Below are 14,732 nucleotides of genomic sequence, written 5' to 3' on the forward strand. Positions count from 1 at the left end.
GGGAACCAGATCTTGCTCCTACTATTGACGCCATTGTGTACCCTCTAGGGACCCATGAGTTGTATCACTTGTCATCGTCAGAGCAGTGCAGAGAAGGTGTGAGATCATATTTGCTGTGAAGAAGTAGAGCCATTGTGAAGTGTCTGTCATTATCTTAAGCCTCTCCAGCAAAAGAGGCTTAAAGACACAAACACACCACAGCTTGCTGTTTACCGCCTGCATCAATGCATGTGTTTTCCTCCTTGTGCACAAAGCACCTCCCCTGATGCTGATGCTCTTGAGGCTCCAACCCCAATAGTCTGTCACTGTTCTGGTGCCTATGCATGAATCACATTCTGTCTGTTTATGGGATTCACGTATTGGTATGTAAATTCTGTCCTACACGGCACAGAGCTGGGTCAGGGGACTCATTGAGAGGCTGGGGGACTCGCCTGAGTGAGGTTTCCCACACTCCCCCCTTTTTTTGTATCACAGTCCTTCCTCACCACCAAATACCCGGTTCTCTAGTCATCTGAAAAAGAAAGAGAGGAAGGGGCAGGCCTTCAGTTAAAGCCCACTACAGGAGCCTTTTTTTTTTTTTCTTCATGGTAATCACCACTCACCACATAAAGTCTGTAAAGGATTGATTTCTGAGACATGGAAAACTCTCAGATACAAATGCCTGGCCTTTGACAAAGGGGAAGAATGGTGGAGTGGAATTGAAAGAATGTGTAGATTTTTGCGCCTTTGTGTGATTTCATGCTGCTCTCATAGATTAAAGTTACTTGAGATTTCATTCGGTGAGAATTTAATGAGAGAGTCACCATGTTGAATGTTTGTCTGTACGTGCTTCTCTCTCTTTCTGTATGTGTGTGCGTGCCTCTTCAGCTGCAGTCTCTGGTGTCATGTTAACAGTAAGCTCCTGCCTCTAACATTCCTAAGACATGCCACAACATGCTCGCAGCTCCTGCTCCTACTGATTAACAGTCAAACCATTATCCCAAGTCACATTTTCACCTCTAACTTGCACCCTCGATCATCCTGCTGTTCTCTGTTCTGTTGTTAGTTGTATTCCCCCTCCATCATTCTTTCTTTCGTTCTGTTTTTGCCTCCTCCTCCCTGCTCACTCTCTGAGAGCCGTCCCACCATGACCAATCAGGCTCCAGACAACAGCTGAGCTGAGGTTATGTGTGTTTTTGTGCTTTGGGGCTATTATTGATTGTGAAGGGAACGATGAATGTTGCAATAGTTGAGTTTTGTTTTTGCAAGAGTTTTTTTTTTAGGCATCCATAAATGATGTTGGTTGCTGTAAATAATCACAGCGATATGCAGAAAAAGTGCCTGTTTGTCAATGATGTGAATATGATGACTGTTCATCCTCAAAAGATTAGCAGCCGCCTCCCAACCCCCTTCAGACATTGTGCCACCACACCCCATCAGCAGGCCAAAAAGGCTTCCATTGTGTCCCTCCAATCCCAAGAACAGACTCCTCTGTTTTTTTTCCCGGGAAAAACGTACTCTTTCTCACCCCCCCATGTAAGAGGGGCTGAGCCGGCTGAAGGCGCTGCCAGCCTCCCTATCCCCTCCCTCCCGGATCGTCCCCCCATCTCATAGTGGCTTTAATGAAGCAGCACTGATCCGTGTTGTCTGGGTGTGTGTGTGTCCCACTGGGAATCAAACTGCACACACGAGGGGAGGGTATGGTTTGTTTGTATGGTGATCTGGCAAGGCCAGAGTTCACGTGGCCCACAACCACGTGCAGCACCACACACACAGCAAAAACATCTGCTGTTGCTGGTGTGTTTTTTTTATTGTCTCAGATTTTGCCTTCAAGACTATTTGCAGGTGGGTTTAGACAATTCAAATTGTTCCTAGTGCAGCTTCTAAATATAATAACTATCACAAAATCACACTTGAATGTAGAAAATATTAAAAACCAGTTTACTTTGGTTGGGAAAAAAGGTCAAGAATCTCATCCAGCACCACACACACAGCAAAAACATCTGCTGTTGCTGGTGTGTTTTTTTTATTGTCTCAGATTTTGCCTTCAAGACTATTTGCAGGTGGGTTTAGACAATTCAAATTGTTCCTAGTGCAGCTTCTAAATATAATAACTATCACAAAATCACACTTGAATGTAGAAAATATTAAAAACCAGTTTACTTTGGTTGGGAAAAAAGGTCAAGAATCTCATCCTACTAGCAGATAATCTGCTTGTTTTCAGAAAAATCATTTATCATTTATTATTATTTTTTTTTGCAGTTCAAGCAGTCACTAAACACTGACCGAACAATAACATTACATCTCACATGCCTACTGAGAAAATTAAAGTTAGAGCTGGAATACAAAAGATGAGCAGCATTACATAAGTAAGCTTTCTGCATTCATGTGGTTTTGAAAGTATAAAGGTGTTGGTTAGGTGTAGGTTGTGGCATTTAAGATGCCACTTGCTAAAATAACAACCCCTCCCTTCATAGAGGTGTGTCAGCCATTAATAGAGAATGTCACTCAGATTGCTTTGTCAGCAACACCGAAAGTAGGGATGACGAAGATAAGGAGAGAGAAAGTGACTGACGCAGGGAGGCGACAGAGGAAAAAAGACTGGAGAGGCATGATCAGAGCTGGGAGAGAGGATGTGATTGAAGGAGATGAATGAGAGAGCAAGATAATGAAAAGGGGGAAAAAAAGGTTTGGCAAAGGAGAAAAGCATGAAAACGAAAGGGGAGGACAACATCGGCAGATGGAGAGTGGAGATATGAACACACACACACACACACACCTCAAAATCCCTCTGGGTGACCCACTTTCTATACCTGTCCAGCCTTAAACAGACACACACACACACACACCGCGAGCACAGGGAGACAGGTAATGATGCCGCAGTGCAGCAGTCAGTGATATTTAGCGGTATGGGGACAGTTGTGCTATTTAGCACAGAGATGGGAGTCGGAGGAGATGGATAGGAGTGATACAGTCTCACTTCAACTGGAAAAGTGGAGATAAGGTGTGAACAGCTTAAGCCTGGAGCAATAAACCCTATTTCTTTTTTTCACATTTTAATTTTTCTTCTCTTTCTGACCCCTCCTCAGCCTGTTCCTCATGTGACATACAAAGGATCTTCTAAGTGACCCATAGGTTAATGCTATGTTAATGCTATCTATCACACCTTATATATATATATATATATATATATATATATATATATATTAGTTATTTATTTAGAAATAAATAAAGAATAGTAAGAAAGTTCAGAATGAATCTTGTGTTGAAGCTCTTGGAATGTAATTTTCAGGCAGGGCAGGATGAAGTTTACTATGCCGCAGTATTCAATTAAGACATGAATCACCAAGTGATGGCAGCTGTGGACAGACAGAGGTTATCACTATGTCTTGTAAAGCATTTGCTCAAATTACTTAAAATGAGCTGAGAACATTTTAGTTTGCGAAGTTCGGTGGAGGGGACAGAAACGGGTGATGAAATCATCAGTTAATAATGCAGGAGCTCTGCTAGTCTCATCAGGCCTGCACTGTGTGGATCAATGGCTCCACCTGGTGGTGGCAAAAAAAAAAACGCCGTAACCATGGGAAAGGTCATGGTGCAAGTCCCTCAGTTGTTCTTCAAGACTGTTGCAATGCAGTTTTGCAATGCTTTAATGCAGACATAACAAAAAGCCAACTAATTATTTGCTGCACTGAGGCAAAAGGCTGTTTGGTATTATTGGAACTGCCCATAGGCTACTACTTTGTGTTATGACACAGGAATGTTTTGACGGTGTAAAAACATGCTAATATTATTCAGTTACAGTTCAAAGTGAAAAACTCTGTACCTGACTTTACAGTTTTCTCTCTGTCTGTCTTGCAGTTGCGATGAGTATGTCACTCAGTTGGATTTGATGCAGAGGCAGCTGGCTGCAGCAGAGGATGAGAAGAAGACACTCAACTCCCTGCTGCGAATGGCTATCCAGCAGAAACTGGCCCTGACTCAGCGTCTGGAAGACCTGGAGTTCGACCACGAGCAGACCCGCCGGGGAGGCAGCACTGGTCGGGCTAAGGCCCGCAGCAAGGCCACCATTGGCACCTCCATCAACCCCCACGTAAGTCCGAGTCTCACCTGCTCTGGCTCCGGCCGACCAGAGCTCAACAATGCTGTGCCCAATGGCATTCTGGGAGGCCCTCCTGTCTTTTGCAGCGAGAAGTACAAGATCTACTGTGACTGAGGCGGCTGAGAAGTCTGCAAGGGACTGCTGTGTACAGAGGGGAGGGGGCCTATGGGCCCAAACCTCCCTGCCTTAGTGTTAAAGAGCCCCACTCGCTCGCTTAGCTCCCTGGCCAGCCTGCGCTCCTCTAGGGACTGCTGTGTGACTAACCGGCTACTCGTGTGTGCTAGTGTAAACGCTTAGGGGAATGCAGATGTATGTACAGTGTGCACTAGACGTTTGGACTGTAGTAGACATATATGGCATGTGGATTATAGGGCCCCGATTATATTGGGGTATTGTGGGTATAATGGAGTGTCTATTCTTTCCGCTGTCATGGTGCTGTACGTATGATGTAAATGGTGGCACTGGCAGCTTTTGTGCTTGTTTTTTCTGCCCCCCTAAGTGTATTGCCTGGTAACCGTAACATATTGTGGGGTTGGGGACTTGTAAAGAAGATGTCGATCTGACGGTGTTGTGTCTGTCGGCATTGGTGATTGGTGCTCCTTTTAATAAAAGCCCCCTTTTCTCTCCTGCCTGTCTGTCCTGGCCCCCCCAGGACGGACCTGTGTCCAGCAGCCCACTGTCGAAATCAGGTCACTCTTAAAGAAAAAGGATCTTTTTGAAGAGAAAGGAACTAAAATATGCAATCTCCCACTGCTTTCTTGCTAGGGGAGCACAGTATGATTCTACACAGGAATTCAAAAAATCATAAGTGGGTTGGCTACTGGTTTTATTATAGAATTGTTTGGGCAGAAAAGGAGCACCTGTGACCAGGTGTTTATATCAGGATCGTTTTAAAGCTGTGATGCTAGCACACCAATACAAAAGGGTCAGTAGAATCGCATGGCTTGCAGCTAAAAACGCTTATGAGCTTTTGAACTGTTTTTCTGTTGTCAGGTGTGTGGTACAAAGCAAAAGCGTGTACTACAGGGCTCTACATTGTAAAAAGAGGAGGTATTTGTTGTCTGGTGAAATACAGGAGGGCTATTCCATGTGACCCATTATGTTGCAATGGATTGTTTCTGAGCCATATTATAAGAGAGAAAGAACGTTTGACAAATCGATCTCCACACCCAAATTAAGTGCACTTCAGCATAGGTGCCTCAGGTTCCTACTTCTGTTAAAGTGGATATAATGATTACTGTGAACAGAGATACAATATATAGTTTTGATCAAAGGCAATTTTTTTTTTTTTTTAAATACGGAGGAAATCCTAGAAGAGCACAAATCAAAAAGGCACCCACGTGCACACAGTAAATCTGCAAACAAAACCAACCGACCACTCGGCAAAAGTGCCTGTTGACCCACCCAACAACGGTATATTTACCTGTTGATGTAAAGCCCTGTCCTTGTGTCTCAACTTGAGCTTGAACTGTTCTTTTTCTCTCCCCCCATCCTCTATTTTTGGGAGATCGCTCAGAGCTCTCAAATAATTTCTGTGTGGTTAACGTGGCTTAAAACCTTTTCCTAATGTCTCTAATCTGTCTTGTCGCTCGGTCGCCATGACGACCTTCTCTCTTTTAGATTGTCAGCAGCCTGCTCCCTCAGCATCACCACTCACCCTTTAACTAGAATAAGGAATTGTGGGGAAAGTTGCTCTGAATTGTTTTGTTAGGTAACGTCCTCGCGTACGTTGCGTTCCCGATATTTGCCTGTGTGTGTATATCAGCGTTTATGCGAAGGGCCCTCATGTGTGTATTATGTTTTTAACCTTTGCAAATGGAGGGTGACTCATTTATTTTTCAGGACAGCGATGTACTGTTTTTGTATCCACAATAGCTTTAACCCCTTGCAAGCTAGCATTACGCAGATAGGAAAAAATATAAGTGGGGCTTGTGTTTATTAAATCTATGTACCGCTTGTGGATCATAGACACAATAGTTTTGTGATGCTAAAAGCAGGGTTGATGTGAGAAAATCCTGCAAGATTTATCAAATTATGCATTTTCTACTCCCACTATGCTATATATTGAAATCTATATTCTTAATATGATCATGTTCAGGTTATAATCTTGCAGGATTCTACAGTATTCCTTACTCTCAAATATGAAGCGAGGGAGCCTAATTATTCCTCTGAAAATGGAACAATGTCAGCGGTCAACCCTGCTTGAGTGTGCATCCATAAGCCGCAGCACACAGCATGGAGACACGGCTATCGTACACACCTCCTTAGAGGTCAATCACTCTTAAGTTTGAGATTCACTTAACTTACAAGTGTGATATATTCTTTCTATCAGTTTGCGCTGATGCAGAAAAGGTTTGGGGAGTAGAGGAGGGAGAACTACTCATGTTGTAAACCAGCTCCTGAGAGAGGAGATAAGAAAGCCAAACATGCTGGTGAAGAAAGCCAGACGTCAGGCTGAGAGCTGACTCTCATACCGTGGAAAGAAATGAGTCCAGGGGTTTCTCCTGGTAATTTTTGGAGGAAGGACAAAGAAACTGAAGACTGGTTGCTCGATCGACCAGAGGACATTGATTCAAAGTAGTCGAGCCCCTAACCCTTCCCCTTGTATAGGCTCTGTGGAATCACTTAGCAGTAGATAGACCCCAGGACGTGATTGTGACTAGAACCCCCTCTCCTTACATAGATGAATTCCCACTTTGCTCCGTCTAGTTTGAAATCAATGTCTGGCTTATCTGGTGTCATAACAGCATGCCACCTGAAAAGCTCCTCCTACCTCTGCTTGCAGGCTCCTCCCACGTCACCTTAAGTTTTACCACATGATGCATCCAGTTTCTGATTTATAGCAAGCCTGCATGTCAACAACATAACCCATTTTTCATTAACTTGCATGGCATATGAGACAGACCGATTTCCTTTGACCTGGGTGGTGGGGTATGGCTTCAACTCTGTCCTGTGAATCAAAGATTATGGAACTCGTGAGTCATTGGCTTCCTAACTGCACCTGCAGGAGAATTTGTGGTGAATGGGCTTTTTACATCCGTGAGATCGGCTGCCTCAAGGCTCCTAACGTGGCTTCCGTTGCTTTGACTAACTACAGCCGCCGTCTGCTTTGTCTGTGTGGACTCAGCTGCCACATTAACAGTCATTTGACAAATAATGCCGGAGTACGCAGCCCAGCATTATTGCCCAGTGGCCAGACTATGGCTGCCCACTGGGCAAGTGAAGAAAAGATTATATTATGTATTTAATGCTAATGTTGATCATTTGTTTGTTTCTTCATTTTGCAGTAATGACGAAGTACCGACACAAGGTCCATTCTCACTGCTGATTGAGTTCGCCGAAAAGAGTTGGCACTAATAGGCCATTTGGACTTGAGAAAAATTGCTAAAAGAAAACACTGATTTCCAGTCGAATAAACAGCCCTACTTCCTTCTTATTGCTTTAAAAAGATTTTAAACTTTTGCGTGCTGCTACTGGAAGCCAATTTCTCACAGGTCCAATGAACTGAAATTCTGACAAGAGTTTGTGATTGGCTAATCTAAACCTCCATCGAGAAGCCAGGGGACATGGGGTTGTTTCTCAATGTAAATCAACAAGCTGTTTGGTCTGTTTTCATCTTTTGTTTTTTTTTAGTTTATTGTTTTTTTTATCTGTGCACTTTCATTATATAGAATTATAACAGACTATAATTAACCTATAGGAAAATGTGGTAGTACTATGGTTTGTGAGTTATTCAGTATAGGTTATGAGACTATAGGATTATACGTCCTCCTGCATCATCCAAACTTAAATACTGTAACAGAAACTATTTACTCTAGTAAAAGCTCCACAAACCACAGACCTACAACTATTATGACTTTATCCTCAAGATTTTATCCTTCAAATTATCATGTTTTAAATTGTTTTGTTACATCATATTTTATGCTGTTTGTTTTTATTTTGTGTTTGTTCTACTGCCATGTTCATACAAAAAAATCCAGGGTGATCAAATTCTGGATTTTTTTCATGTATTTATTATTCCTAGGAATAGTTCAAAATAACACAATGAAACTTGACAACGCTCTGACTCCAATAGGTAAGTTGTGTTTTTAGGAAACATTTGAGTGGTATGATATGCTTTTCCTAACTTCTTACCGAGGGCGTTCCACTGAAACGGGATCACTGACTTTCAGAATTCTCTGCAAGTGCGACAATTAAATTCCAAATTGGAATGGTTTCATTCTCTCTTTGTTTAACGTGCCAAATCTTGGTGCACCGTTTAGGTTGAAAAGAATCGAGACTCTGAAAGAAGACAAACCGTCACTGAGAAAGACATCGTTGGGGCCATGGCTCTCCGAGCGAGTGCCGGGTTTTTGTTTTTGGTCTGTTTAGTTCTTCGTTTCTGACCAGTAGTGCCTTCATTGTTTCAAGGGAGAATCTTAGACTAGTATTTTATGTTTGCTTTTTTTATAGGTGAGGACTTTGGGTTCAAGATGACTGTGAGCAGCAATAAGTGCAAAGGGAATTTTCCCGTCTACATGAGTGAGATGATCGTTTTAAAATTAGCTCAATAAAACTGAAATTGTATTGAATTCTGCAGGTCATTGATCCCACTCAATAAATTCAGGGGTATTAAGAAAAGGTTGTTTTTTATCAAACTTTGGGAACAAAATGAAATCCCTTTGGCTATTGAACAAAATGCTCCAAGCATCTGTAATGTGTTGGAGTAGATTGGTGTACTATTGGAAACATCTACGCATCTCTAGCTTTGTTTGGTGAAGGTAATGTGATATCAATAGTATTGTTGAAAAAATGTGCAGAGAGCGCATTTTCTCTTTCTTTTTGTCCAATTTGAGTTTTTGTTGTGTGTTTTTTTTATTCTTGAATCTTTTTTTCTTTTTTTACATTTTTGAGCATTATGTTTTCAGGAAACAGAAAACAAAATAAGCATCAACAAGCTTGAATAGTGCCATTATAGCCAATGCTTGTTTGTTGAGGCGTTAAAGTTACCAATATGGACGAGAAGCTAGGAAATAAAAGTGCAATTGAGATAGTTTTACATTTTTAAAAAAGGAAAAAGTTTTCTGTTTGCTGGAAGCGATAGCATTGTGATAATAAAATTAGCTGTGCACACTTTATATTGTCCTATTGTGTTTCAGTATTGATCCATAATGAGAGTTTGATATCTTTATATGAAATAACGACTTCACCTGTATGTTGGTATTTATTTGAATTGTCATGCAGTACTGTATTCTTATCAATAATGTGCATTATTATTAGTGGCATATTGATTACAGCTAAATGTCATATGCATGTTTTTCAGTCATGGAACCTTTACACAAAACAAACATGTAAACTTTTGTCAGGGTGTTAAAATTGATATGGAGAAAAAAAAAATTAAAAGACAAGTTTAGTCTGATTTATTACTGCTGAACTAATCCTATGAAAGTGTTGATGTTTTCCAGTAGAGAGGGGGGAGGTCTGTGTAAAGGTAGTCATACTGGCTAAAATCAATAAATGTGACTTAAGTTCCAAGGCGTTTGAGTGTCGTTATTTATAGCTCCACAGCAGCAGCAGATGAAGGGTTAACCACGGAACTATATGGTCTGCAGCCCTGGTGTCCCCTCCGAGTGTTCCCAGCTGGAAGCCAGGGGCAGCTAGGGGAACTTCCCAGCTGTCTGAGCGGCTCCAGGACATGATCACATTTCACACAATGCACAAAAACACTTCCACCACCTACTCCCCCCACTCCAACCCTTCTCTTCTGTCTCTCTCTCTCGGTCTCTCTCTCTCTGTGTTTTTCTCTGCTGTCTCACTTAATCCTCGCTCCTCCCTCTCCCTCCTCAGCTTTTCTCCATTTCCATTTCCCATTTCTCATTTCTTTTCCTTTCCTCCCCTCTCCCTGCTATCTGGAGATACACCCACACACCGATCAGAGCAGTTTCTTCTGACCTTTGGTGCACCCAGCACTTCCTGTCCAGGCTCTGGAGGCCGGGCCTCTGCCCAATTAATGCTAAAGTGTGTTTTTGTGCAGTTTTTTGAAATGGTGGAGAAATGCTGTTGCTCTTTCAAAAAAAACAAGAACTTGAATTTAAATAAATTATTTCAACTTTTAAATTAGAAAAATTCTTGTCTACAGGGATGTGCAAATACAAGTCATTTTAAACTTGTAGCTTACTCTAAATGAGCATAGTTATGAGAACAAAGGATGAACATATTAGAACAAAGGTGCATGTTGCATATTTTCATACAATACAGTGATCCTGCAAATGTTTAGGCTTGGCTCTTTTTTTCTATAGTTTTGGTCAAGTCTGTATTCATACACTTGGAGAGCCAAACGCTGAATGCTTTAACCATGTATCTATTACCTTTTGCAATTCTAATTTGAATCCTCTGCTAACTATTTTTCACACATTCTTGCTCGCACATGTAGGGTGTAGTTTGTGCTGTCGGCTCATTGTAACAATGAATATACCAAAGATCAGCCTCACACCAATTTGTAAGCTTTTATTTGTTTTTTTTCTTGTATAAGTATATGTAGAAGTTGTTTTTTTTTACAAAATTATAATTTCTTTTAGTTTTGTTTTTTTTCAAATTAGCTAAACTACTCCACAATATCCCCATGGGAACTGCTGATTTAAATAATATGTAAACAAAAATGAGCTGACTACAAATATTGCTCTTATGAACACACAGTTTCATATACCATAAAAGGTCAAGTATTTTTTTTTTAAAGATTATTTTTGGGGGCTTTTCCCTTATTGACAGTGGATAGACCAGAAAGGGGGAGAGAGATGGGGGATGATATGCAGCAAAGGGCAGCAGGTCAGACTCAAACCCACACCGCTGCAGGACTCATGCCAACATGGGGCGAACACTCTTACTGGGTGAGCTAGAGGCCACCCCCAATTGGCCACAGCCAATTCTAATTCAGAGAGGCTCTACAAAGTGGCAACCATTTTTAATGTATTACAGAAATGGTCAGACAGCCACCCCTAATCCGAAATATGAGGGTGGAGGGGGATTCTGAGGCTTTTAGACCATCCGACAAATAAGAGAGTTTACTTGAGAAATGAAGTGAAGTTCAAACCAAACAAATTGAATATCATCTTGACTGAGCCTCAACGGCAAAATTGCCAAATGTAGTTCAATGAAAATATTCTTTAATGGATACTCCAGCAATTTAGTAATGCACTCCCATAAAGTTGTAGGAAACACAAATTAAAAGTAAAAAAAAGGTCCAATTTAAGGCAACAGAGGCAAAGATATCCTAACTTTTAGCTGAGCTCAAAAACACTTCCCATAATGCAAAATAACAGGGTTGGGCCATCAGGGTAATGTTTTGGAAGTTTGGAAAGCTCCCTCCAGAGCCACAGGAGACCGGTTGACTCACAAACGTACATAAAATAGCATTTCACTTACAGGAATGAGACACTTGTAGGCCTGCTCTGCAACTTTCTACCACATATCATACAACACAGCTACACTATTGTCTGCTCCTAGTCCTCTCAGAATTACAATAACCTGGAATCAATTACATTACCTATCATGACACCCACACAGTGCTGTGATTTAGTACAGTGAAACCAGTTGCTACCATTTACAATATGCCTTGCTGATTGAATTTTGAATGGCAGAGTATTAATGAGAGCCAGAGGGAAGAGGTCAAGTCACTGATGACATCACTGTTTAGCAACAGTGGACCCTTTGTTGGTGCCAGTCTCTTCTTATATCCTCCCTGCCCAGGGCTCCACTGGAAATATGGGTCAGTGGGATTCATTCCATGGCATTAGTCCTGCTCTATTAATATGCAGGTACTGTGATTATACTGTGGACGGAAGGGGGGATTCATACAGCAGAGCAGCTGTTTCGGATCTCAGCTGGTGCACTATTAACTTTCACCACTTGGGGTCCCTATAATACAGTTTTTGACATCTTCATGAGCAGACTGAATCCTTAAAAGTTACTTTAAGGTCTGGCCTTAAGAAACAGAGACAGAGTGTGTGTTTGCACTCACAAAGAGTCTTATTTGAATGTGTATGTGAATCAGCCAGCTCTGTCATGTGATGAATCCATGTGGAGCCTAAAGAGACAGAGAGCTGTGATCAGCTGATCTGGAGAAGCAGCCCTAATCAACAACACCACACATGCCTCACATGGATTTGCTTCAAACACACACTCACAGCGATACACACATTTCTGAGCAGCTGTACTGGAGCAGAAATAATACCACTGAGGATGTTAACAAATTTATGACCTGTGGAGAGTGAACTCAGCCATGATGCATTAAACATTCCTTAGTCCTGACACTGGACGCAGGGTGTGTGTGTCCTCCCAACTGTGACTCATGCATTATCTCCATCAAACTTTTGGTGTGGTCTCATAATGGCAGGTTTGCCGCAGTATAGCCTGTGTCATGTAATAGATGAAGTGTTGATTGAATCAGTATGAGGCTTTAATTTGCACCTGAAAAAAAGAGTGAATGAATAAAGACTGAGTGTTAGAGTGTGATTAGTTGCATGATTGTGGCATTTACAGCATGAGGCAAGTGTAAAAGCACAACGTAGCTCATCTCACACTCATCTGTGTCAACCTTCACACCTATCCTTCAGTTTGCTCATCTGCCACATATCCTTTCTCTGTTAATAGGCCTTTTTACACATATCTTACTCTATCTCTCACCTTTCCCCCTCTCCCTTTAATTTCCTTCCCCTCTCTCTTCCTCCTTCCTCCCTCTCTGTGAATGCTGTTGTTTCACTCAGCACTTGTGGAGGAGCCCCAGGGAAGTGGAGGAGAGGATGTATCCCAGGGGGCTGTTTGCTGTTCTGCTTTCTGTGGACCAGCATGCCCCTGATGGGCTGACAGGCAGCTCCTTGCACTGGTAGGAACTAACAGGGGTACCAGGCCCCTGGTCTATAAAACACAAGTTCAGTCATCCACAAAACACTTGGCCTTTCAGACTCTGTAATGACATGAAAACTAAAGCAAAAATAAGAAAAAACAGAAGAAGGTTAAAGCAAAAGGGGGGATGTGTTGTTCTATGCTTGTATTTGCTTGTGTCTGCAAAATGAAAGTCGTGTTTTGCAAATGACTTGATTATGTGTGATAAATGAGGGAAGTGGTGATATATAGATACAGCATAATAGAGAGGAGTACAGGTCAATGAAGTGGCCTATTGCCTGGCAAGCTGCCAGACAGTGACGCATTATCATTAGAGACCCTGCTGTTGTCTGTGTTATTCTGAGGCAGATGAAAAGCGTGCAGCAACATCACCAGGCACAAAAGGGGTTAATGATGCGTAGCTGAGTCGACACGTGTTTCGAAAAAGATGGTTGGCTGCACAGATAGACAAACACAGAGAGGGGTAAGGAGGGTTGGAAGCCACAAAGTCATGCTCTTGAAGAGTGGTTGAAAATAGTCACATCATTGAGGAAATACATTGACATACAGAAAGCAGTGGTAGAAAAAGTATTCAGCCTTACTTACTTAAGTACAACACAAGACTATAAATCCTTGATTGCAAATAAAAGTTGTTCATTCAAACCTTTCTTAAAAAGCACAGAAGTATTGTCAGCAAAATGTACTTAAAGTATCAAGGGTAAAAGTGCTAATGCTGCAGAAAAATGGACACTGTGACTGACGTATTATTATATATGACATTGTTAGATTGTTACAGATGCATCAATGCATAAGTATTTATGATGATGAGATGATTAATGAGAGTTGGAAAGGAGAAAAATAAAAAAAAGCTTCTACACACTTTTCTCTAATCTCAGTGTTTTTGATGAAATATTAGACAATCTCTTTGGGCCTCAAACTGTTTTTTAAATGAAACAATCTAGGAAATTTAGAGGGGAAATGCAAAAAACTCAAAGACATCTAGGGGAGACACTTGGCACTGCATTTGTGTGAGAGGTCACAAGCTAAAACAGTTTGGAACCACTGGTCTAATAAATGTAGTGGGGGGGGGGTTACAATATTTCCATCTGAGATGTAGTAGAGTAGAAGTAGCCTATAAAATAGCATGAAAGGAAAATACTCAAAAAAGTAGAGCTTACAACTGTACTTAAGTACAGTAGGCTACTTGAGTAAATGTACTCAGTTACCTGCCACCACTACAAGAGATTTGCAATGCCCCTTAAAAGACTTTTAATGGCTACAGCATGTGAATAACTACACTGCTTTCAAAAAGTAATGTAACCTAATAGTATCAGACTTTGAACTTTGCATATAGGCCTATACAGGCGAATACACAAGCAACATAAACAACATTTTATGACTTTAACGACCTGCAAATTCAAGATTTGTTTTGTCCTTCCTTATTATTCTGCACAATGATTCACAGAGGCAGCCGACAGCATCCATTCAGCTGGCTGGAAACTCAAGATAATCAATTAAAAGATCAGGAGAAAGCCTGAGCAGTGACATGGAAATACAGTGCCAGTTGGCCTAGTATTCGTGTTCCAGGCTCTCTTTTTTCCACACTAATAGGCAGCTGTGGAGTTTGCAAAGCAGAGCTATCGCTTGAAATAGGCCTCATCCTTTTCATGACTTCACGTGACAACCCATGTCATGCCTCTTTGCCGATGGGCATATCATGACTGAAAATGTAATATCACAACCTACAAGTTGACACGGAAACGATGGAATTAAGGAAATATAGCAAGCTATT

The 14,732-nt window shown here is 41.5% G+C and overlaps 1 protein-coding gene across 2 annotated transcripts in view; it reads left to right on the forward strand.

The window, feature by feature from the left end:
• The window catches only part of LOC120558327 (protein bicaudal D homolog 2-like), a 43,682-nt gene extending 34,087 nt beyond the window's left edge, over nucleotides 1–9,595 (forward strand). Inside the window, exons 10-11 of one of the 2 annotated variants that reach the window (XM_039799256.1) lie at nucleotides 3,841–4,072; nucleotides 7,369–9,595. In XM_039799256.1, the coding sequence (XP_039655190.1) occupies nucleotides 3,841–4,072; nucleotides 7,369–7,371 (235 nt within the window). In that variant the 3' untranslated portion in view covers nucleotides 7,372–9,595. Of the gene's footprint in view, nucleotides 1–3,840 lie in introns of both variants that reach the window. The other variant, XM_039799254.1, reaches the window with a different exon arrangement.
• Nucleotides 9,596–14,732: the final 5,137 nt, after the last annotated feature.

Source organism: Perca fluviatilis, chromosome 5 (assembly GCF_010015445.1).
Source record: "Perca fluviatilis chromosome 5, GENO_Pfluv_1.0, whole genome shotgun sequence".
NCBI classification, from domain to species: Eukaryota; Metazoa; Chordata; class Actinopteri; order Perciformes; family Percidae; genus Perca; species Perca fluviatilis.